The sequence below is a fragment of the Arachis ipaensis genome, chromosome B01, assembly GCF_000816755.2.
Source record: "Arachis ipaensis cultivar K30076 chromosome B01, Araip1.1, whole genome shotgun sequence".
Taxonomy (NCBI): Eukaryota; Viridiplantae; Streptophyta; class Magnoliopsida; order Fabales; family Fabaceae; genus Arachis; species Arachis ipaensis.
Window position 1 is genome coordinate 114905735 of NC_029785.2, and position 24169 is coordinate 114929903.

At 38.2% G+C, this 24169-nt stretch overlaps 3 protein-coding genes across 3 annotated transcripts; all 3 read left to right on the forward strand.

The window, feature by feature from the left end:
- LOC110271930 lies at positions 1811 to 16135 on the forward strand. The gene is made up of 2 exons (XM_021123637.1): positions 1811 to 2324; positions 15848 to 16135. Exons 1-2 carry the CDS (start codon positions 1926 to 1928, stop codon positions 16121 to 16123), a joined length of 675 nt encoding a protein of 224 aa, XP_020979296.1. The 5' UTR covers positions 1811 to 1925; the 3' UTR covers positions 16124 to 16135.
- On the forward strand, positions 16185 to 18015 carry LOC107619180 (pentatricopeptide repeat-containing protein At5g61370, mitochondrial-like). The gene has a single exon (XM_016321424.2). It carries the CDS (start codon positions 16368 to 16370, stop codon positions 17778 to 17780), a length of 1413 nt encoding a protein of 470 aa, XP_016176910.1. The 5' UTR covers positions 16185 to 16367; the 3' UTR covers positions 17781 to 18015.
- LOC110266443 lies at positions 20262 to 20834 on the forward strand. The gene is made up of 2 exons (XM_021111169.1): positions 20262 to 20486; positions 20649 to 20834. The coding sequence occupies exons 1-2, from the start codon at positions 20262 to 20264 to the stop codon at positions 20832 to 20834; spliced, it is 411 nt and encodes a 136-aa protein (XP_020966828.1).

Here is a 24169-nt window from a genome sequence, read left to right on the forward strand (position 1 = left end):
CTTTCAGAAAAGGATTTCAGATTTTCTCTTTTACTGTAAACCGTTATTTTCGAAAAGAGGCATAAGTCAGTTATTAATCACTGGTACGGTTTATCTTCACGTATCCTGTTATAGTAATTCCCAAAAACCCTCTACTGAGAACCCTTTCGAGGATGATGTTCTCACCCCCCTTACATTTTTCCCCTTTCAGGATATGGGCGCAGAAGTCACGAAGAGTTTATTTAGTTGTTGTTGAGATGCTCTGTATTGCTTTAGATTATTTATTGTACCCTCGCCTGTATCTTGATATATTCTGTAAGAGGGTTAGGGATTGTATTGGTTAATGCTTGTAATATGATATATATATATGGATGTATCCTTTATGAATTTTTGTAAGTTGTATGGTATCTATGGATGTATGTTATCGAACGAAAGTATTTTTGGAGCGATATTGCGGTTTAAAGTTTTAAACAGGTTCATATTTTAGTATTAAATAATATAAAAGTCGTCGTAATGTTCGAGCTATCAGAGTCGCGCAGCCGAAAGCGTGAGTTTTGGTAGTTAGGGTGTTACAGATGTGGATGGAAAAGGGACGGGTTTTCTTCTTTTTTTTTTCTTTTTTTTTTCAAAACGACGTCGTTTCAAGGTTCCGATGAACGGAAAGCATCATAGGGACTAGTATGAGTCTCGAAGTACAAATTCAAGGACGAAATTGGATAACTATTAATTTTAAGGACTACTTTAAGACTCGACTGCAACTTTAGAAACTACTTTAAGACTTAACTCGTAAAATAAAGTAAAAATAGTATCGTATAGTATCTCATCATCATCATCGATTTATTTTTTTAAAATTAAGTAATAATAATAACAATAAATCTTTCATCAAGATAATAAATGTTATAATAAAAAATAATGGATGGAGCTGTGGTAATATAGGTGGTTGTGGATGTGATGGACGTGGTGGGGGGTGAGGTGAACTATGGAGTAAAGAAGGAGAAGGGAAGGATGATGATGAAGGGTATTTTAGTCCAAGAATTAAGAAAATGATGATTTTATAACGTTTTATAACATTGAGGATGATATTAATAAAAAAGTCGGAAACAATTTTAATTTTGACCTAAGATGTTAAGGACGAAAAAAGTGTTTAATTCTTATTAGAATTTTCATTAAGATATAACTAGGATTAACTTTTGACGAGTGTTAGGGGCCAACAAGTTTTGTAATTTGAGCCATCAATTAGCCATTATTAGTATTTTTAATGCTGAGATCTCATCCAATGGTGTGAAATTACTCACTTTTCTTTTGCTGATTAAGTTCTGGCCAGATTTTAATAAAAATACTGGTCCCCTAGACTTTCTTTTAACTTTTTATTTTGTGATAATGTCGACTAATTGTATATATAGCATCAAAAAATAAATATAACCAATTCTCATTTGTTGCATGTGGATAACTTTGAATATTTATTTATTTGTTTATGCAGTTGACCCTAAATTTTGATTATTGGCTCGTGACTTTTGTTCTGTTTCCAACTTACTCCATCCCATCAAGACTCGGTGGCCTTCAACCCATAGTTGAAAAAACTAGACCGACTCAAATGGTCAGATCAAAAAGCCGACAATCCAACCTTTAGGCTGGTCCAAACAGTGCAATGACCGGACAAAAAATAAAAACTATTGGAACCAGTTTGACCCGGCTGGGCTTTAAGAAAACTAAACCGGAGGGTTTGAGAAACCCGAACTGGTTAAGAATTTTTTTTTCTTCTAAAATCTGCGCCCCCAAACGAGGTTGTTTGACGTCTTTAATATTAATAAAAAAGAACCCTAGTTCTAAAGCTGCCTACCTCTCTCCCTCTCTCTCTCTCTCTCTCTCTATCTCTCTCACTCTCAGCTCACCTCGATTCACCGTCACCACCTAACGTTTGCCGCGCTCTCACCGGATCCTCCGCGATGTCTGCTCGCGTCTCACCTCTCCACCATTTGTGCTCGGCTGCTCGCGTCTCGCGGCGCCTCCCTTCGGCAGTGAGTGCTCGAGCTGCATTTTGGCTGCTCATCGTCCGTGGTTGTTCCTGCTTTTACTGCAGCACCCCTAGTTGTCTCTACTCGATTCTGCCTCTCAGTCTCACTCTAGTCTCGTCTCAGTCACACTGCCGGCGTCTCATTATTTGTCAGTCTCGTCGCTGTCATCTCAACGTCTCGCGGCCTTCCCTGGTATCCTCGTCGCCGGCAACAGAAGCAACTAGTGGTGTTGTCGCTTTCTTCGTCGCCTTCCATGTGGTCGTCGTCGCTCGTCGTTTTCTGGTTTCGGATCCTTGCCCTCTCCGAGTCACCGTGGACCGTGGACTGTTGGTGAGTTCCTGCATCATCGCTTACCTTGTTCTCTCTTTTCCAGATTTTTCTTCTCCCTGTATTTTTCCATGTTGCTGAATTGCTAATTAATTAATTTTTCTTGTTGATCTAAATGTGGCTGTAAATCGTGACTGAACTAGGATTTGTTGAATTTGTTGCTGCAAGTTGAATTTGTTGCTGAAAATATCACTGAGTTAATTTTTTGTTGATGAAAATCATCACTGAGTTGAGTTTGTTGCTTATTATCATCACTAAAAGTTGATTTTTTTGCTGTCATGCTGAAATAATTGCTTAGCAAATTTTTTTGTTTACTGTAAATCATCTTTGGAGTTAAACTTTTTGTTGCTGAAAATTATTGATGCACGGAAACTTGTCCTTTAACAAATCTCCCTCGGCAAGTATACCGAATTGTCGTCAAGTAAAAACTCACAATAGAGTGAGGTCGAATCCCACAGGGATTGATTGGTCAAGCAACTTTAATTGGAAGAATGTTCTAGTTGAGCTAAGTAGAAATTGGGTTGAGAATTGCAGGAAATTAAATGGCGGGAAAGTAAATTGCAGAAAATAAATTATGGAAGGTAAATTGCAGAATCTTAAATGGGGAAGGGGAGTTTAACATGAAAGTAAATAGCAGAAAGTAAAGAGAATGGGTAAGATCAGAAATGGGGAGTTCATTGGGCTTAGGAGATGTTGCATTCTCCGGATCAAGTTCATTTTCATCTCTTCCTCAATCAATGCATTCATTGATCTCCTTGGCAATCTTAAGTGATTGAATTCCAATTCCCCATCTCCAATGTTAGTGACAAAGGTGAGTGTCACTAACGTTGGCTCATCATCCCTTTTACTCACGTTAGCTTCCACGTTAGTGTAGTTAACGTGGGAGTTAACGTGGCTCATAGTGGCTCATCCCAATGTTAGTGACAAAGGTGAGTGTCACTAACGTTGGCAATTCTTTGCTCCCTCCACGTTAGAGTCCACGTTAACTGAGCTAACGTGGCTCAAAGTGGCTTAGCTCAACGTTAATGACAAAAGTGAGTGTCACTAATGTTTGTCATTCTTTTGTTTCCCCACGTTAGAGTCCACGTTAACTGAGTTAACGTGGCTTTTAACGTGGCCAATATGAGCTTGGTCCAACGTTAGTGACAAAGGTGAGTGTCACTAATGTTGGCGTGCACTTGCTGGTTAGTTGTATCGAAGTTGTGACAATTATGAATTAAGATCAGAGCACCAGGCCTTTGAAGCCATGGATATGTATCACAATTTCGTGCACCAAGTTTTTGGCGCCGTTGCCAGGGATTGTTCGAGTTTGGACAACTGACGGTTCATCTTGTTGCTCAGATTAGGTAATTTTCTTTTTATTTTATTTTCAAAAATTTTTCAAAAATATTTCAAAACTTTTCTCATCTGTTTTCGAAAAAATTAAAAATGTTTTCAAAAATTTATTCAAAATTTTTAAGAATGAATTCTAGTGTTTCATGAAGCATGAGAAGCCTGGCTAGCTGTAAAGCCATGTCTAAATTCTTTTGGACTGAGGCTTGCAATTTGTTATCAAAGAGCAATATACTCTCGTGTTAAAGACTAAAGCTTGGCTGGCCATTGGCCATGTCTAGTGTTTTGGACTGGAGCTTTCATTGAAAGCTTGGCTGGCTAGTGAGCCATGTCTAATTCCTGGACTGAAGCTTTAGACTAACATGGCAAGATTCCTGGAATTCATATTAAAAATTTTGGAATCCTTATTTTTTCTTTTTCATATTATTTTCGAAGAAAAATCCAAAAAAAAAAATTAGAAAATCATAAAAATCAAAAATATTTTGTGTTTCTTGTTTGAGTCTTGAGTCACATTATAAGTTTGGTGTCACTTGCATATGCATCTTGCATCTTTTCGAAAATTTCATGCATTCATAGTGTTCTTCATGATCTTCAAGTTGTTCTTGGTAAGTCTTCTTGTTTGATCTTGATGATTTTTTGTTTTGTGTCTTTCCATGTTTATCATATGCATTCTTGAATTCTTAGTGTCTAAGCATTAAAGAATTCTATGTTTGGTGTCTTGCATGTTTTATTTGCATTAAAAATTTTTCAAAATTGTGTCTATGATGTTCATCTTGACATTCATAGTGTTCTTGGTGTTCATCTTGACATTCATAGCATTCTTGCATGCATTCATTGTTTTGATCTAAAAATTTCATGCATTGCATAATTTTCATGTTTTTCATAAAAATTTCAAAAATCAAAAAAATATCTTGCCCTTTTTCTCTCATCAAATTCGAAAATTTGAGTTGACTTTTTCAAAAATTTTTAAAATCAAATTGTTTCTTATGAGTCAAATCAAATTTTCAATTTGAAAATCTTATCTCTTTCAAAATCTTTTTCAAAAATCAAATCTTTTTCAAAATTCTTAGTTATTTTCGAAAATTCCAAAAATATTTTTCAAAAAACATTTTCTTATTTTTATATCAAATTTTCGAAAATAACATAATCAATTAATGTTTTGATTCAAAAATTTGAAGTTTGTTACTTCCTTGTTAAGAAAGATTCAAACTTTAAAATCATATCTTGAGATTTCTTATGAATCAAGTCATTAATTGAGATTTTAAAAATCAAATCTTTTTCAAAATTAGTTTCTAAAATATCTTCTTATCTTGTCTTTTTCAAAAAAAAATATCTTTTCAAAACATCTTTTCTAACTTCCTAACTTCTTATCTTTTCAAAATTTGTTTCAACTAACTAACTAACTTTTTGTTTGTTTCTTAAAACCACCTAACTAACTCTCTCTCTCTAATTTTCGAAAATATCTCCCCCTTTTTTCAAAAATCTCTTTTTAATTAACTAATTATTTTTATTTCAAAAATTTTCGAAAAAAAAAATACTAAACATTTTTCAAAAACTATTTTCAAAAATCACTAACTCTTTTTCAAAATAATTTTCGAAAATTATCCCTCCCCCATCCTATTCTATTTATTCATTCATATCCTAACATCTCATCTCACATCTCTTCCATCCGTACAGTTGCATTTCTTCCTTTACATCACATTATTTGTCTCCCCCTCTTTTCTTCCACTCACAAAGGGATCCCTATACTGTGGTATAAAGGATCTCTATTATTATTAGTATTTTTCTGTGCCTTCTTCTTTGTCATATGAGCAGGAGCAAGGATAAGAACATTCTTGTGGAAGCAGATCCAGAACCTGAAAGGACTCTGAAGAGAAAATTAAGAGAAGCTAAAATACAACAATCCTAGGAACCATGATCAAAGTAAGAACCTGGATCCAAAGAACTATGTTACAATGGTTCGGGGGAAATACTTAGATTTTAGTCCGGAAAATGTGAGGTTGGCATTCAACTTGCCATACATGGAAGAGAACGCATGCCCCTACACAAGGAGAGTCAACTTTGATCAAAGGTTGGACCAAGTCCTTATGGACATATGTGTAGAAGGAGCTCAATGGAAGATTGACTCCAAAGGCAAGCCGGTTCAACTAAGAAGATTGGACCTCAAGCCTATAGCTAGAGAATGGTTGGAGTTTATTCAATGCTCAATCATTCCCACTAGCAACCGGTCTGAAGTTACTATAGACCGGGCCATCATGATCCATAGCATCATGATTGGAGAAGAGGTGGAAGTTCATGAGATTATACCTCAAGAACTCTACAAGGTGGCTGACAAGTCCTCCACCATGGCAAGGTTAGCCTTTCCTCACCTCATTTGCCACCTATGCAATTCAGATGGGATTGACATAGAGGGAGATATCCTCATTAAAGAGGAAAAGCCCATCACTAAGAAAAAGATGGAGCAAGCAAGAGAGCCCAGTCATGGAGTTCAAGAGGCGCAAGAAGCTCATCACCATGAGATTCCGGAAATGCCTCAAATGGAAAAGGATCCAAAACCAGAGTTGAACGCCCAAACTGGCACAGAAACTGGCGTTCAACTCCACAAATGGCCTCTGCACGTGCTACACTTAAGCTCAGCCCAACACACACCAAGTGGAATAGCAGGAAAGCAGAGGTTCAGAGGAACGAAAAGCATCCCCATTCGCTTATCTGAAATTCCTACCAATGATTTACATAAGTATTTCTATCCCTATCTTATTAATTAATATTCGAAAACCACATAACTGTTTTATATCCGCCTGACTGAGATTTACAAGGTGACCATAGCTTGCTTCATACCAACAATCTCCGTGGGATTCGACCCTTACTCACGTAAGGTATTACTTGGACGACCCAGTGCACTTGCTGGTTAGTTGTATCGAAGTTGTGACAATTATGAATTAAGATCAGAGCACCAGGCCTTTGAAGCCATGGATATGTATCACAATTTCGTGCACCAGCTATGATGGCTTCGAGGACGTTATTGGCGATTACTTTTCTCATTAACGTTGCAAGCTAGCTCCCCTTCCACGTTAGAGGTCACGTTAGTTAGACTAACATGGCTGCTAACGTGGTTCTTCCTTGCTTCCTTTGTCCTGAAATCAAGCAATAAAGTACATCAAAGTTCTAGTCCAAGTTATAAGACATGCATCATCCAATTTATCATTCAATTCATGCGTAATTCTCATGAATTCATATAAAAATCACAATGTTAGCTTGAATCAAGATGTAAGTGAAATTCTACCCAAAACTTGTTTATTTTCTAAGAAAGTGCATGAAACTACCCTAAAACCATAAAGAAAAGGTCAGTGAAACTGGCCAAAATGCCCTGGCATCACAACACCAAACTTAAAGCTTGCTTGTCCCTAAGCAAGTACTAGAACAAGAGAATGATGAATGAAATGACAAGATGAATGAATCATTATTGTGGAAGTCATGTTCTTGGTTTTATGGGGTTTCATGCATAGCAACTTAGGTTCATTCCTTTACTGGCTTTCAGACCTTTATCATGCCTTGGAATACTCACTTGATTGCACCCTTTGAGACTGTTATTCATTGATTCCTTTGTCTTTCCAAGGTCTATTGCATCCTTAGGCTAAGTGCTCTGTGAGGGGGCGACTCTTTAAAATAAGCTTTCAGCCAATACTCCCGAACCAGTTGGTTCAAGGTGCTAGGTGTTGAAGCACCCCTAAGGACTTACTCTCTCAAGTCTCTCTCCCCCATACATGCACACCATAGGCACATGGTTTGTTATTTTCTTCCCTTGAGGTCTTGGATCTTATTATTTAGCTAGTCTCATGGGGTGTGTTTCAAGCATATGATTTAGGACAGATAGTTGCCTTCCCACCTTGTTGGTGAACCAACTTAGCTAAGTGATTACTACACCACAAATCTAAGAACTTACTCCACAAATTGAACTCCACTCTGGTCTTTCATAACATCCCTTTTTATTTAGCTTAAAAAGGACAAGCATACAATAAGCAAGATGGAATTGAAAACAGGCAATTTGACTAGCAATCATAGACCTAAGCAAAAACAAACATCAAATTCTAGTGAATTAAGCTTAAAGAGTGACTATTAATCAAGGGCATATTCAGACTTCCAAATTGAGTATTTCCAAGCATATGGAATCAAGTAACAATACAACCTTTTGGTGATGCCTTCCAGCTACCCATTTGTTTTCATCTTCCATAGCTTCTGCATCCTTCCCTGCTTCCTTGGATGATGGTGCACTGTTTTTCCAAAAGATTGATTGAATCCCTGCAAAGTTATTGGAAGTTGCTTGTCCCCAAAGCACTTGAGAGATAGTTAGTATGCATGTATGCTTGTGAATTTCGGAACTTAAGTTGGTGTGTGAACACCAAACTTAGTTCCTTGCCTAATACAGCAGGTTGAATACATGCAGAAAATCTCATGTGTTGTTATCAGTAAGACAACTATGAACTAGAAATTAACTACTGTTAAGTGGTTCCCCTGATTGGTTGGATCTAGCAATTTTCCCTTGAAGGAGTGTAGTGTGATTCTAACTGAAATCTTTGGTGGAACACCAAACTTAGAATTACACACTTACTCTTGTATTGTTTTGGTGTGTAACACCAAACTTAGCTCCTCGCAATACGGGGGAAACTACTTGTGATTTTTATTAAAATGCAAATGAAAAGAAAACTACCTTAGGTTGGGTTGCCTCCCAACGAAGTGCTCTTTTAGCGTCGCTAGCTCGACGATTCCTCCATTACTTGAGGAGATACTTCACTTTGGGGTTTTCCCCCATGTTGCCCATGTAATGTTTGAGCCTTTGTCTGTTCACAGTGAACGTCCTCTTTGAACTTTCCTCCATGATTTCTATGTGTCCATACGGCGAGACCTTTGTGACAAGAAAGGGTCCTGACCACCTTGATTTGAGTTTCCCAGGGAAAAGTCTTAATTTGGAATTGTAGAGGAGCACTTGCTGTCCTTCTTCGAAGCTCCTGGGTGTCAAATGGAGGCCGTGCCTTCTCTTTGCCTTTTCTTTATAAATCTTGGCATTTTCATAGGCTTGAGATCTGAACTCCTCCATTTTTTGCAACTGCAAGATCCTCTTTTCACCAGCAGCAATGCTATCAAAATTTAGCAGCTTGAGAGCCCAGAGGGTTTTGTGTTCCAGCTCCAATGGTAGATGACAAGCCTTTCCATACACCAGTTAGTATGGAGACATCCCGATTGGTGTCTTGAATGCCGTCCGGTATGCCCAAAGAGCATCATCCAGTTTCTTCGACCAATCCTTTCTTGATGCTCCTACAGTCTTTTCCAGAATCCTTTTTAGCTCTTTGTTAGATATCTCAGTTTGCCCACTTGTTTGGGGGTGGTAAGGTGTGGCAATCTTGTGTTTCACCCTGTATCGTAGGAGGAGAGCTTCTAGTGGTCTGTTACAAAAATGACTCCCTCCATCACTGATGAGTGCTCGTGGGACTCCGAACTGGCTAAAGATGTTCTTTCTGAGGAAGTTCATGACCACCTTGTTATCATTCGTTGGGGTTGCAATAGCCTCTACCCACTTGGAAACATAATTCACTGCTACCAAGATGTACTTGTTTGAACATGAGGTTGGGAATAGTCCCATGAAATCGATTCCCCACACATCAAACAGTTCCAGTTCTAAGATGAAGTTCTGTGGCATCTCATTTCTTTTGGGTAAGTTTCCAGTTCTTTGACATTCATTGCAATTCTTTACCAGTTCTTTGGCATCCTTGAAAAGGGTGGGCCAAAAGAATCCGCTTTGTAATACCTTGGCTGCAGTTCTGTCCCCTCCAAAATGGCCTCCATAGCATGAGCCGTGACAATTCCACAAGACCTCTCGTCCCTCTTCTTCCGAAACACATCTTCTCAGGATTCCATCTGGACACTTCTTGAAGAGATATGACTCATCCCAGACAAAATACTTTGCATCATTGATGAGCTTTCTTTTCTGGTGTTTGTTGAGTTCTGGAGGTAAAGCCCCAGTTGCTTTAAAATTGGCAGTATCTGCAAACCAGGGTGCTTTGTGAATCATCATCAACTATTCATCTGGGAAGAACTCATTTACATTTGTATCATGTGTTCCTCCTTTATCATGAGGGATTCTGGATAGGTGATCTGCTACCTTGTTCTCCACTCCTTTTTTGTCTCTGATTTCAATATTGAATTCCTGCAACAATAAGATCCATCTTATTAGTCTTGGTTTTGATTCTTGCTTGGCAAAGAAATATTTAAGTGCTGTGTGATCTGTGAAGACAATCACTTTGGCACCAATGAGGTATGATCTAAACTTGTCAAATGCAAAAACTATTGCCAGCAACTCCTTTTCAGTCGTGGTATAGTTTCTTTGAGTATCATTGAGGACTTTGCTGGCATAGTATATCACATGGACCAAGTTATCTTTCCTCTGCCCCAACACTGTCCCAATTGTGAAATCAGATGCATCGCACATCAGTTCAAATGGTAGGTTCCAGTCAGGTGGGGAAATGATAGGAGCAGAGGACAACCTCTTTTTCAAGTTCTCGAATGCTAGCATGCACTTTTCATCAAAGGTAAATGGTGTATCAGATACAAGGAGATTGCTTAAGGGCTTGGCTATTTTTGAAAAATCTTTAATAAACCTTCTGTAAAAGCCAGCATGCCCTAGAAAACTCCTAATTGCCTTGACATCACTTGGTGGAGGTAATTTTTCAATGAGTTCCACCTTGGCTCTGTCCACCTCAATGCCTTGGTTAGAAACCTTATGACCAAGAACTATTCCTCTTGTCACCATAAAGTGACATTTCTCCCAGTTCAAGACCAAATTAGTTTCTTGACATCTTTTTAATACCAGGGCCAGGTGATCTAGGCAACTAGGAAAGGAATCTCCGAATATTGAGAAGTCGTCCATAAAAACTTCGATAAATTTTTCTATCATATCTGAGAAAATAGAGAGCATGCAGCATTGGAAGGTTACGGGTACATTGCATAGCCCAAATGGCATGCACCTGTAGGCAAACACTCCATATGGGCAGGTGAAGGAGGTTTTCTCTTGGTCTCTTGAATCAACCACTATTTGGTTATATCCTGAATAACCATCGAGAAAATAGTAATATGCATGCCTGCAAGTCTTTCCAGCATCTGATCCATGAAGGGAAGGGGGAAATGATCTTTTCGTGTAGCTTCATTGAGTTTTCTGTAGTCTATGCACATTCGCCATCCTGTGACGGTCCTTGTAGGGATTAGTTCGTTCTTCTAATTGGGGACTACAGTGATTCCTCCCTTTTTTGGGACAACTTGCACAGGGCTGACCCATGGGCTGTCTGAGATCGGATAGATCACTCCTCCTTACCACAACTTCATGACTTCTTTCTGTACCACTTCCTTCATGACTGGATTCAGCCTCCTTTGGGGTTGAATGGATGGTTTGGCATCATCTTCCAATAGTATCTTATGCATACATATGGCCGAACTGATTCCCTTCAAGTCAGCAAGAGTCCATCCTATGGCATCCTTGTGCTTTTGTAATACTTGAAGTAACTCTTCCTCTTGTTATTGGCTGAGGAATGAATTTATGATCACTGGATGACTTTCATTTTCCCCTAGATATGCATACTTGAGAGTGGGTGGCAGTGCCTTTAGTTCAAGTTTGGGTGCTTCTTTCTTTTCATTCTTCTCCTCTATTGTGCCCTGAACTTGAACCTCAGCTGTTGCAGCTTTTTCGCTTGATGCTGATTCCTCCTCTTCTGTTAACTCCTCAAGTTCTTCTTCTTCAAAAGTCTCTTGTACCACATCTTCCAGTGAGTCCAACCTCATACATTCTCCCAATGGTTCCTGTGGGTAGTTCATGGCCTTGAACACATTGATCATCATTGTTTCATTGTGTAGTCTAAGGGTAAGTTCACCCTTTTGGACATCGATGACAGCTCCGGCAGTAGCTAAGAACAGTCTGCCCAAGATGATAGAAGCCTTAGCTCCTTCCTTCATGTCCAACTACAAAATCTGCTGGAAAGATAAAGTCTCCTACCTTCACTAGCAAGTCTTCCACTATGCCGTAAGAAAACTTGAATGATCGGTCTGCCAGTTGTAAGGCCATTTTTGTTGGTTTGGCCTCCTCAATCCTCATTTTTCTCATCATAGCTACAGACATCAGATTTATGCTGGCTCCTAAATCACATAAAGCCTTTTCCACTGTTATTTCTCCTATAATACAAGGAATTTGGAAGCTCCCAGGATCTTTCAATTTCTGGGGTAATTTATGCTGGATGATGGCACTACATTCTTCAGTCAGTATCACAGTATCGTTGTTCTTCCAACTTCTCTTCTTGGTCATCAACTCCTTCAAGAACTTGGCATAGAGCGGCATTTGCTCTATTGTTTCAGCAAAGGGTATGTTAATCTGTAATTTCTTGAAGATTTCTAAAAATCTGGAGAACTGGATGTCATCCCCCTTCTTCTTCAGTTGTTGAGGATATGGGACTTTCGGAACATATGGCTTCAGCTCTCATTCCTTTTGATGTGAGTTGGAGGTGGGGACTTGAACTTCATCTTGTTTCTCCTTCTTTCCAACTGAATCTTTCTCTTGTGGTTGCTTGGAAGTCTCATTCAATTCCTTTCCACTTCTGAGGGTGATAGCTTGACACTCCTCCCTTGGCCTTGACTCAATGTTGCTGCAAAGGTCATGGCCAGCAGCTTGCTGGAATAGGTAGCCAATTTGTATCTCAAGTTTCTTGATGGCAGCATCTTGATTTTGCAGGTTCGATCGCACTTCCACTTGGAACATCTTACTATCTTGGATTTCCTTGCATATGCCTTCAAGTAGGGTCTCAATCCTGGAGAGTCTATCTTCAGATGATGGTGAGTTGAGATTGGAGGGGTGAGAAGGGCCATTTTGACTTTGGTATGGATGTTGAGGTGTGTTGTTAGGTGGGTGCTGATATGATCTCTGTGTGGAATGTTGGTGAGTTGCATTGTTGCTGGGGTTGTGGCGTCTCTGATCTTGGCCTTGATCTTGTTGATTTTCCCACCTAAAGTTTGGGTGGTTCCTCCAACCAGGATTATATGTTTTGGAGTATGGGTCATGGTGCTGCTTGGGTGAAGTTCCAATGTAGTTGGCTTGTTTCTGATCACCCTCTGCCTCTTCATTCACTCCTTCTTGAGTTACTGCTGAAGTGGTGATTGCTGCTACTTGATTCCTCTCTATCTTCTTGGTGAGGTCAGCTAATTGCTTGGTAATCATCTTGTTTTGAGCTAGCAGTGCATCCATGTTATTCAGCTCCATCACTCCTCTAGTGTTGCCTCTTTCAGAAGCATAGAAATAGTCATTCTCAGCTACAGTCTCAATGACATCTATGGCTTCTTCAATGGTCTTCTTCTTGTTCAGAGATCCCCCGGATGAGTGGTCTACTGCCTTCTTTGATTCATATGAAAGACCTTTATAGAAAATGTGCAACTGCACCCATTCATTAAACATATCTGGCGGGCATCTTCTTGTCAGGTCCTTAAACCTTTCCTATGCTTCATATAGAGTCTCACCATCTTGCTGCCTAAAGGTTTGTACCTCAGCTCTCAACCTGTTGATCCGTTGAGGAGGATAGAATCTTGCCAAGAATTTATTCACCACATCTTCGCAGGTTGCTAAACTCTCCTTTGGAAAGGATTCCAGCCATTTAGATGTTTTGTCCTTGAGTGAGAAAGGGAACAGAAGTAGTCTATAAGTGTCAGGATGAACACCATTAAACTTCACTGTATCGCATATCCTCAGGAAGGTGGTTAGATATTGATTGGGGTCTTCTTGGACACATCCTCCGAATGAACAATTGTTCTGAACAAGGGTGATGAGTTGTGGCTTTACTTCAAAGTTGTTGGCATGTATGGTTGGCCTTTGGATGCTACTCCCACAGTTTCCTGGGTTTGGGTTGATGTAAGAACCCAGAACTCTTCTCTCTTGCCCAGCCTGATGCGCTGGACCTTCTCTGCCATGGTTGTGAGCCTCTTCTTCATGATGGTTCTCTATATTCTCATCCATATCTGGTTCAAAGTACTCTTTCTCTTCCTCAGCACCAACTACTCTCTTTCCTCTTGCTTCCCTCCTTAATCTAAGGAAGGTCCTCTCAGGTTTAGAATCAAAAGAAGTTAAAGCCCCGCTTCTTCTACCTGTCATATAACCAACAAGAAAAAAGCAAGAAAGATAGATGCAGACAATAATTTCTACAGAAATGCTGTTAGTGTGAGTGATGCAATATATCAAACAGTTAGTGGGTTAGTGACTGAATTGAAAACAACTAAGAAATGGGTAGGGGAAAGGGAAAGAAATAGCCAAACAAAAAGTAAATTACTCAAATGAACTTAAATCAAACAAAATAAAAATAAATGCTCAATCTAGTTATCCACCAATTTAATCATTGTTGATTCAAAATCAATCCCCGGCAACGGCGCCATAAACTTGATGCACAAAAACTTGTCCTTTAACAAATCTCCCTCGGCAAGTATACCGAATTGTCGTCAAGTAAAAACTCACAATAGAGTGAGGTCAAATCCCACAGGGATTGATTGTTCAAGTAACTTTAATTGGAAGAATGTTCTAGTTGAGCTAAGTAGAAATTTGGTTGAGAATTGCAGGAAATTAAATGGCGGGAAAGTAAATTGTAGAAAATAAATTATGGAAGGTAAATAGTAGAAAGTAAAGAGAATGGGTAAGATCAGAAATGGGGAGTTCATTGGGCTTAGGAGATGTTGCATTCTCCGGATCAAGTTCATTTTCATCTCTTCCTCAATCAATGCATTCATTGATCTCCTTGGCAATCTTAAGTGATTGAATTCCAATTACTTGGTAATTCAATCTCTCAAATCAGATCAATAGACAATTTCTTGGTCTAATTGCTCATGAGAAGAGATGAAGTGTGGTCACTGATTATACCACATGTATTTCCAAATCAAAGTATTGGGAGAATTATATGTCACCATATCCGCCCAAACCCCAATTTGGTCCAACATGAGAAAGCATTTCTAGCATGATCTCTTCATCCCTTTTCCAAGGTTCAGAAGAGATCCAAGTATCAATAGCTTCTTTTCCAAGATAACTATTTAATTGGATGAAGATTGAAAGCTTTCTAGTAAAATCAAGAGAAAAGAGATAAGTAGGATAATGAAAACTATTATTGATCCATCATATTACAACAAAGCTCCCTAACCCAATGAAAGGGGTTTACTTGTTCATAGCTCTGGGAATGAAAAGCATAGATGGAGAGTACATTCTGAGAATTAAACTAAAAGTTGCAGAGAAAGTAAAATACAGAGAGTAATTCTAATAATGCCAAAAGCTTTTTTTTTCTAGTTCAAAGCTCTCCCTATTTATACTATTCTTCTGATCTTCTAGTTAGCTCTTCAAGTCTTGGATATGGGTCTTTGGATCTTGAGTTGAAGCAGTTATCTTCTTCAGTGGGCTCAGCTTTACTTGCAGAGAAAGTGTGAAGTAGTCAGGGACTTTAGCTTAGGGCGTTAGTGGTGTTGACGTTAAGTGAAAATGTGGGGTTGAGAACGTTAGTGACAGTTAACGTGGCTCATAGTGGCTCATCCCAACGTTAGTGACAAAGGTGAGTGTCACTAACGTTGGCAATTCTTTGCTCCCTCTATGTTAGAGTCCACGTTAACTGAACTAACGTGGCAACTAACGTGGCTCAAAGTGGCTTAGCTCAACGTTAATGAATCCTAAGAAAGTGCATGAAACTACCCTAAAACCATAAAGAAAAGGTCAGTGAAACTGGCCAAAATGCCCTGGCATCAATTATCTTAGTTGAATTTGTTGTTGAAAATTACCAGTGAGCTAAATTTGTTGAAGAATAGATTTGATTCTTAGTATTGATGGATTTGATTCTTACATAAGCAGTATTGATTTAGTATAATTAGTTGAATTTAGTTTTTAATTAGTTTGTTTATCATTAACTTATTGATTATTTTTCTGTGTTTTTTCCCTAGAATTTTGATACTTGATTGTTATTAATATGTTTGTAAAGACATGCTTTTGAATTTTTAATTTTAAGATGATTTTTTGTAATTTTATATTTATATTTAATTGTAATCAGGTCAACCGGTTGAATTAATGACCCAATGACCCAGTTGTATTACCGAGTTGATTACCGGTTTGATTCTAATAACTATGCCTCAACCCCCTCATTGGCCAGATCGAGTGGCGCCATGATGACAAAGCGTGTGAGGTAAAGCATCCCGCCCCACCCAACCATCCTTACTTCACGTTAACCACAACACGCCGACCACGAGTCCCAGGTGGAATCGTACCGGAGGATTTCATGAACTCCGAGGACTACCTCAATGGCGAGGACAAATTAAAGGGCACCAATAGGCTCCACTTTCTTCCCTCTTTGAGGTGGAAGTGGCTCGATTCCATGATTTCAACGTGCTTGGATGGCAATTCCACTATTCTCTGCCTCAACCAATGAGAAAGTGTGAACGGAGAAAAATAACTTTTCCTGAAGCTTAGAAATATCTAATTCGACGAATAACTTGAATGTGATGGATACCAAAGTAACAAGTCACATACTTTCTCGCTAACCTGCCCTTGTGCTTGATATGAAGATTTCGAGTTACAACTGATGCTCATAATTTGTTTGAAGAATTGCTCAAATCAAATTCAGCATGAATGTCTTGCTCAACTCTGCTTGCAAACGCCCTTTGGGTTAAATTATGAGAGTTTTAATCTCACTTTATTCCACATTGCCCCCAATATCAACACCGTTACCTCTCCAGTTGCAAGAGCTGTGCAGTGTTGTTACGAGCAATGTTGGTGGGTTAAATGAATTGGAGTTTAGTCTGAATAAGTATAGAGATTCTTTGACTTCATCTCTTGTAACTCAGGCTAATGATTCTTGTAAGCATGAGGCACATACTAGGAGATTGCTCAGGTTCTTCTTATGGTCTAGTAAGAATTTGAGTTGTAAGTTAGAAGATAAAGATTATAACTACGCTCTTCGAGTTTTCACAGAAAAGAAAGACTACACAGCGATGGATATCTTGTTTGGAGACCTGAAGAAGGAGGGTCGAGTTATGGATGCCGAGAATTTTGGTCTTGTAGTCGAGACTTTGGTCAAATTGGGGAAAGAAGATGAGGCATTGGGTTTTTTTAAGAATTTGGACAAGTACAAGTTCTCTATTGACGAATTCACAGTTACTGCAATCATTAATGCTCTCTGTTCTAGAGGGCATCCTAAGAGGGCTGAAGGGGTAGTTTGGCATCACAAAGACAAGATTGCAAGCACAATGCTTTGCATATACAGAAGTATCCTTTACAGGTGGTCTGTGCAGAGGAATGCGAAAGAAGCTAGGAGGATTATTCAAGAGATGAAATCAAATGGGGTTGCCCCATATTTAATTTGTTACAACACATTCCTTAGATGCCTTTGTGAGCGGAATCTTAGACGTAATTTTTCAAGGCTTGTGCTTGAAGCCTTAAATGAAATGATGGAGATGAAGTCTTACAAGGTTTTTCCAACCTCGATCAGTTACAACATCTTGCTCTCATGTTTAGGAAAGACCAGAAGGGTTAAAGAATCTTTTCAAATACCTAAAAAAATGAAACATTCTGGTTGTGCTTCAGATTGGGTCAGCTATTATCTTGTAGCAAAGGTGTTGTTTCTGACTGGCAGATTCGGCAAAGGAAAAGATATAGTGGATCAAATGATCGGAAATAGTTTGGTACCAAACCATAAGTTCTACTATAGTTTGATTGGTATTCTCTTTGGGGTTGAAAGGGTGAATCGTGCTCTTGAACTTTTTGAGAAAATGAAGAGAAGTTCACTGGGTGGTTACGGACCAGTGTATGATGTGCTCATTCCAAAGCTTTATAGAGGAGGGGATTTTGAGACGGGAAAAGAGCTATGGGATGAAGCCACATGCATGGGGATCTCTCTTCAGTGCTCAAGGGATGTTTTGGATCCTTCAATAACACAAGTTTTCAAACCTAAAAGGCCAGAAAAAATCAGCCTTAAGGACAGCACAATAACTAAGCCTCCAAATAAAGTAAAAAAACTTTCAAGTAAAATGAAGGTGATGAGAACAAAATTTGCTTCAATGAAGAAGAAAAAGAGAAGAAATAAATAAATAAATCTACAGCACCTATAATGGCTTGATTATCTATGTAGTTGTTCTCTGTTCCCTCTCTTCCATAGTATAAAGGCTTGCTTATCTTGGATTAGCATTCTACTCCTGCATGTTGTTCTAGTTAATTGTTAACTGTATGCTATCTCTAGCCTTGGACATATTCTGCATTTTTTATACCAGATTCTGGGAAATTATGTAATTTCATTTCCTGACATGAATTACCTTGGCCAATCAATGACATAGTTTACTTTGTATTATCTTCAAATTTTTCTTCAAATCACCGTAGAATATGTGCTTGGATCTTTGGGTTAAATTCTATACATTGCTACTCTTCTGTATAGAATTTAAGCTTTTAAGTAAGTTTATTGAATTTAGTTTTAGTAGTAATAACTATCGGTATGAGTTTGAATAAGTAGTGGCGATGAATAAGACTTTTAATTGTGTGATTTTATACTCGAGATCATTAGATTTTTTAGTACTAAACTCTGAATTATCCACACATTGAATCGAGGGTAAATTTTGCTAAAGAGACAATACTTTGTAATAGTTGAGATGGTGAGCATGGCTCGGAGTAGATTTGCTTGGAACGACAAAGATAAAATGATTGTAGTGGATCTTCCACTTGAAGAGAAATGAATGTGAATTCTTGACCTAATTCAAAGCAAACTAAGCGACAATAGATGCCACATGAAGATGCAAAACTAGTTGAGTTTTTGATAGAGTTTAAAACTACTTCTTGGAGGTGTGACAATGGCACGTTCAAATCCGGTTATGGAAAATATTTCAAAAAAATGCTTCATAAAAATATCCCTAGATTTGATCTTAAGGTACAATTTTTTTTACCTAATATTTATTTTTTTGTTTATCCTCTACATAGATTAAGTTCATTTTGACTGGTCACATAATTATACCTTGCTACTGCAGAGATAAATTATCCAATTCAATCCTCTTTGACAGCAGCTAAATATGTTAATTTCGATAGTTTGAATGTACATAAGTTATGGTAGGATCTATGGCATTATTATAAGTATAACTAACCAAACCAGGGAAATGAGGCTTAATTGTTATTATGTATGTTTGTTTCAATTTCATATCCCATTTATTTGGAAAGACAAAATTATTGGAGAAAGGTTATGTCATATCTTGCTTGCTATATGTTTATTGAATTGTGGTAACTTTGAATTGTTATCATATGTTTAGGCTAATTCACACATTGAATCAAGGATGAAATTGCTAAAGAGATAATATTTTTGAAATAGTGGGCATGGCTGGGAGTGAATTTGGTTGGAATGACAAAGATAAAATAGTTGCAGTGGAGCGACAAATTTTCAATGAATGGAAGAGTGTAAATTCTAAGCAACTTTCTTAATACAAGTTTATCTAAGCTTTTTAATATTTATTGCTTAATTATATTTCTTTTAATTTCATTCCCATCCTAATTTTAATGGCCTCTACAATAAACCATTTTCACATGTTGAAGAGTTGGGAATAACATTTGGTAGAGATAGGGCTCAAGGAGGCAATGCAGAAAATATAGCTCAAATAGTTGCTATTATGGAGGCTGAGCACGAAGCAAACTTGAGTGATCGACAAATGAGTGAAAACACCCAAGTAAATTTGGAAGAGATAGAAATTGAATATGAAGCTGATTCTCAAGTACGTAAGTAATTGACTTAAACGTGTTTCGACGAGTGCAAGCTCAAAAGTCAAAGATGACCAGGTTTTTGTCATGTGTTGTCCTGTGTCGACAAGAACCAATAGAGAGAAGTAAGACAGGATGTAGAAGGACTATGGCGATTCAAGGGTAAGAAATGTGTGCCAGAATTCGATAATCTGCGATAGAAAATATTAAGGGAGGCACATCATGGAAGATTTTCGATCCACCCAGGTATCACTAAGATGTACTAGGATTTGAGCCAGATGTTCTGGTGGCCCTGAATGAAGAGAGACATAGCTACCTTTGTTTCTAAGTGTCTCACACGTCAAAAGGTGAAGATTGAGCCACAGAAACCATCAGGAACTCTTTAGCCTCTAGAAGTGCCACAGTGAAAATGGGAGGTGATTACGATGGACTTTGTTTCAGGACTGCCAAGAACTACATCCGGCAATGACGCTATCTAGGTAATTATGGATAGATTGACCAAGTCTGCTCACTTTTTACCAATCCGAATGGACTATTCAATGGAAAGGCTCGCAGAACTTTATATTCGGGAAATAGTTAGGTTGCACGGGGTACCATCCAGTATTGTGTTAGATAAGGACTCGAGATTCACTTTACGATTTTAGGGAGCTTTTCAGAAAGCATTCAGAACGCGTCTACACATGAGTAAAACTTATCATCCTCAGACAGACGGCCAGTTGGAAAGGACTATTCTGGAAGATATTTTACGAGCATGTGCACTAGACTAGAAAGAAAGTTGGAAAAGATACTTGCCGCTTGTAGAATTTGCCTACAACAACAGTTTCCATGCAAGTATCGGGATGGCACCATACGAAGCACTCTACGGTCACAAATGTCAATCCCTACTATGCTGGTATGAAGGAAAAGATTCTAGTATGCTGGAACCAGAGTTATTTCAGGAGACAACTGAGAAAATCAAGAGAATTTGTGAGAGGATTCTGGCGGCTCAGAGCCGACAGAAGAGCTATGTCGATAGGAGAAGGAAACTTTTAGAGTTTAATGAAGGTGATTATGTTTTTCTTAAAGTAACACCAACCACCGGAGTGGGTCGTAGTCTCAAGACCAAGAAGCTAAGCCCTAGGTTTATAGGTCCTTTTAAGATTTAAAAAAGAGTGGGATCAGTAGCCTACCAAATAGCTCTTCTCCCTTATCTATCCAATCTTCATGATGTATTCCACGTTTTCCAGCTTAGAAAATATAATCCTGAAGAAAGTCATGTCCTAGAACCTGAAACAGTACAGTTACGGGATGACTTGACGTTTCAAGTACCACCCGTGCAAATAGTCGACCGGAGTATCAAACAGCTGAGAGGCAAGGAGGTTCCGTTAGTAAAAGTTGTTTGGGGACGAGATGGCATGGAAGAACACACCTAGGAATTAGGGAGAACAATGAAGAAGGATTACCCATAGTTATTCTCAGGTGACTAAATTTTGAGGACAAATTTTTCTTTAAGGAGGGTAGAATGTAAGAACCAGATTTTCAGTAAACAGACTTTTCTAGTTGAAAAAAAATTAAAAATTAAAAAGAAAAAGAGAGTTACAAGGTCAAACTTGGCTTTATGAGGATAATTAATCTCTCTAAGTCAAATTTGACTAATGGATATTAAATACTATCTTACAATTGATTTAGTTACTACACCAAAAACTTTTGAGCCGCAAAAACGCTTTTAGTAACGATTGTGCGTGCACCAAAAAAATTCTAGTAACCGAAAACCTCATAACCAGTGGTAAAAGTAATTTCGATTCAAGTAAATGTGTCTCTAGATTCATATTAGTTATCCCTTCAGGATTTACCTCTTAAGAATAACTATTAGCCATTAATTGTTTTACCGTCCGGTAAAAGTTATCCGAACCGAATTTCTGCCTAGTATTCCGCAAACGACTCCTAGAGGCCCCGAATCCTCTTGCTTGCTACCTAATTAACTCCACCCCCTGTCTTAGCCTCTGATTCGAGATTATCTCAGCCTCTCACCCCTCTCTGCTGTGTTTTTAACCACGAGTAATTAACCTCGGTTAACTAAGGATAAATACGTCATTATGACGCTGACTGTGTTTCTTCGAAATCACGCTCCTTTTCTCTTACTATCAGCCCATTCCTCTCTAATTTTTCCATTTCTCTTTTACCACATTTAATTAGGTTAGATTCAGATTTTATTTAAGACAATTACCAAGCAAGAATTTAATAACATTTTACCATAAAGAGAAAGATAAAAACCGTGTGTGAGAGAGGAGAAATAGAGAAAATTTTGCACATACTACCTATGTTTTCAGCCCCTTATCTCACTATTCATACACTATTATTCAAGTGTTCTTCAATGACTCAAACCATACAAGCAAAAACTCTTGCCTGTTTTCGCCAATCCTTGCGTTTATACCGAATTTTGGCTAGGTAAGCTCTTGTTCTTTCTCCTTTCCTTTTTCTTTTTAAAAATAGTAGCCATGATGAATTCTTATTCTCTTCCATGTATAGAGAACTCCTCTTGAAGCACTCATGGAGCACGCCTAAGGAGTTAAGGAGTTTCGAGCCCACAGTGGTTGAATTTGGACGTTTTGCGACACATTAGGCCAAAAATGAAACTCACCACCACCAGCTGTTTCTGCCCTTGCATGCACGTTTTCTAGTGTGAGAAAGGTTTACTAACTCAATTACATAAAAGGTAAGGGTTAGGATTAGTTAGAGTATGGTTTTACTTATTTTCGGTGCTTATATGAGCCAATTTGTGGTGAATTTGTGCTTGTTTTGAATTTTTGAAAATTTTGTGAGTTACCACTATTTTAGCTTGCTAAACATGTGTAATATACTCTTATATTCCCTCTGGATTTTGTGTGAAAATAGCTGAAAACATGGAAGCACTTGGGATTTAAGTTTCAAGCTTTAAACGTCACAAAAAGTGAAGAAAAATATAAAAATTGCACCTCTGAAATTTTTAGTCACTACGAGCATGAAAATTATGACAGAAAAGAGTTAAAAAATAGTTAAAAAATAGATTTAATCCTATGGAACAAAGGTGTAAAAGTAAAAAGGGTGTTATGGTCATTTTTGGATAAAAAGAGAGTTAAAAATGTAATTTCAATAAAAAATAAGTAAAATTCTAAATTTAGTGTTATTAGGAGTAAAATAGTAATTATATAAATTAGTTGGGTCAAGATTATAATTACAATAAAATTTCGGGCATAATTAAAAGCTCTAGTGTAAAAATCAAAAGTAAAATGGTAAAATTAAACGATGACTAGAATAAGTAAATAAATTAATAAAGGGATAAATTGATTTTAGGTTCCTTATGGTGAAAATTGGCATTTAATAAAAATATTAGAAATAATTTTAATCACAGGCAACTATTAGGATTAATCTAGTAAAATTTTGACGCTAAATAAGGTTAAACGGTAAAACTAGAGTACTTAGGGGCATATTAGTAATTTCAGGTATAAAGTCAAATTAAAAATGAATAATTAACTTAATGAAGGAGAAAATGTATATTAAAAAAAATATGAAGATACAATGATAAAATAATAACATTAGGGTGGAAGCGTGATTAAAAACCTAATAAAAACGGTAAATAGAAAAGTTAAATAAAAGGGACAAAATGGTAAAATATGACAAAGCTGAGATATTTTAAAAAAGAGTCTGGCACAAGTTTTTATAAAAGAAGGAAGGAGAAGTCCCTTAGAAATAAATTCTGTTGAGATGTGTCGTAGAAGAAGAAATTGTAAACTCCAAGGTGCTAAGAAGTACCTAGCACAGCGGATTTTCATCCCGCCTGGCCAAAGACTATATGAGCGTGAGGATGCCCGCCATATGGACTATTACTTACTGGGAGCACCTTGTATTTTTTGACCATTCTTTATTAGTGCCGCGATTGTATTTCGGGCACCGGTTCGCGACCGACCCAGTAGAGTAGCCATATCCGGACTTGGGACGGGTAACGTCGGGCTGCGGGTAGCCAACCGACGCATGAACTCATAACCTGCGTAGGACCAGACTGCATCATACTTGGTTGCTGCATTTCCTTGTTTGTGTCTGCTTACTTGTATATGTGACTGTTATATTGTTATATACTTGTGATTGCATCTGTTTGTATGATTGATTACTATTGTGACCTTATAAACGATTAGACTTAGGCTGCGGACCCCCTTAGGTTTTTCGTATAGTACCCTACTGGGAACCTTAGGTTCTCACCACCTTTTTTCCATGTTCGCAGATGGGGACCGGCGTGATCTTCTTTGAGTACCCAACGTACGGCAGCTACGTGGACCTCGCGATAGAGAGCGCGGTATTTTGGGGTAGTCCGCATACACACACCTATTATCTTCCCGACCATCCTTTCTCTCACCCTCTGCTCAGCTAGGAGTTTGACCTTAGCATGCCTTATGATACATTGTTATTCGAGCTTCACCCCGGCAGAGGCCAGTATCCTTTTTCGCCTTACCCTATGAACATGGCAGAGCCAATACTGGAGTCTCTGATCATTGACATACACGAGTATCCACCATGGTTCAACCCCGAAGAGGATCAAGTGGTTCCTGATGTACCTATACCCGACACCTCACCACCATCCCCTATAGCCGAGCTAGGATTCGATGGGCCAGGGATTCTTTTCTGTACCTTCAACTGAGTTTAGCTCAGAGGCATGAATTGATCAGATGATGGCGGATCTGTACTTTAGCTCTTTTGAGACTGGGAAAGAGGACTCCACAGGCAGCAACATCAC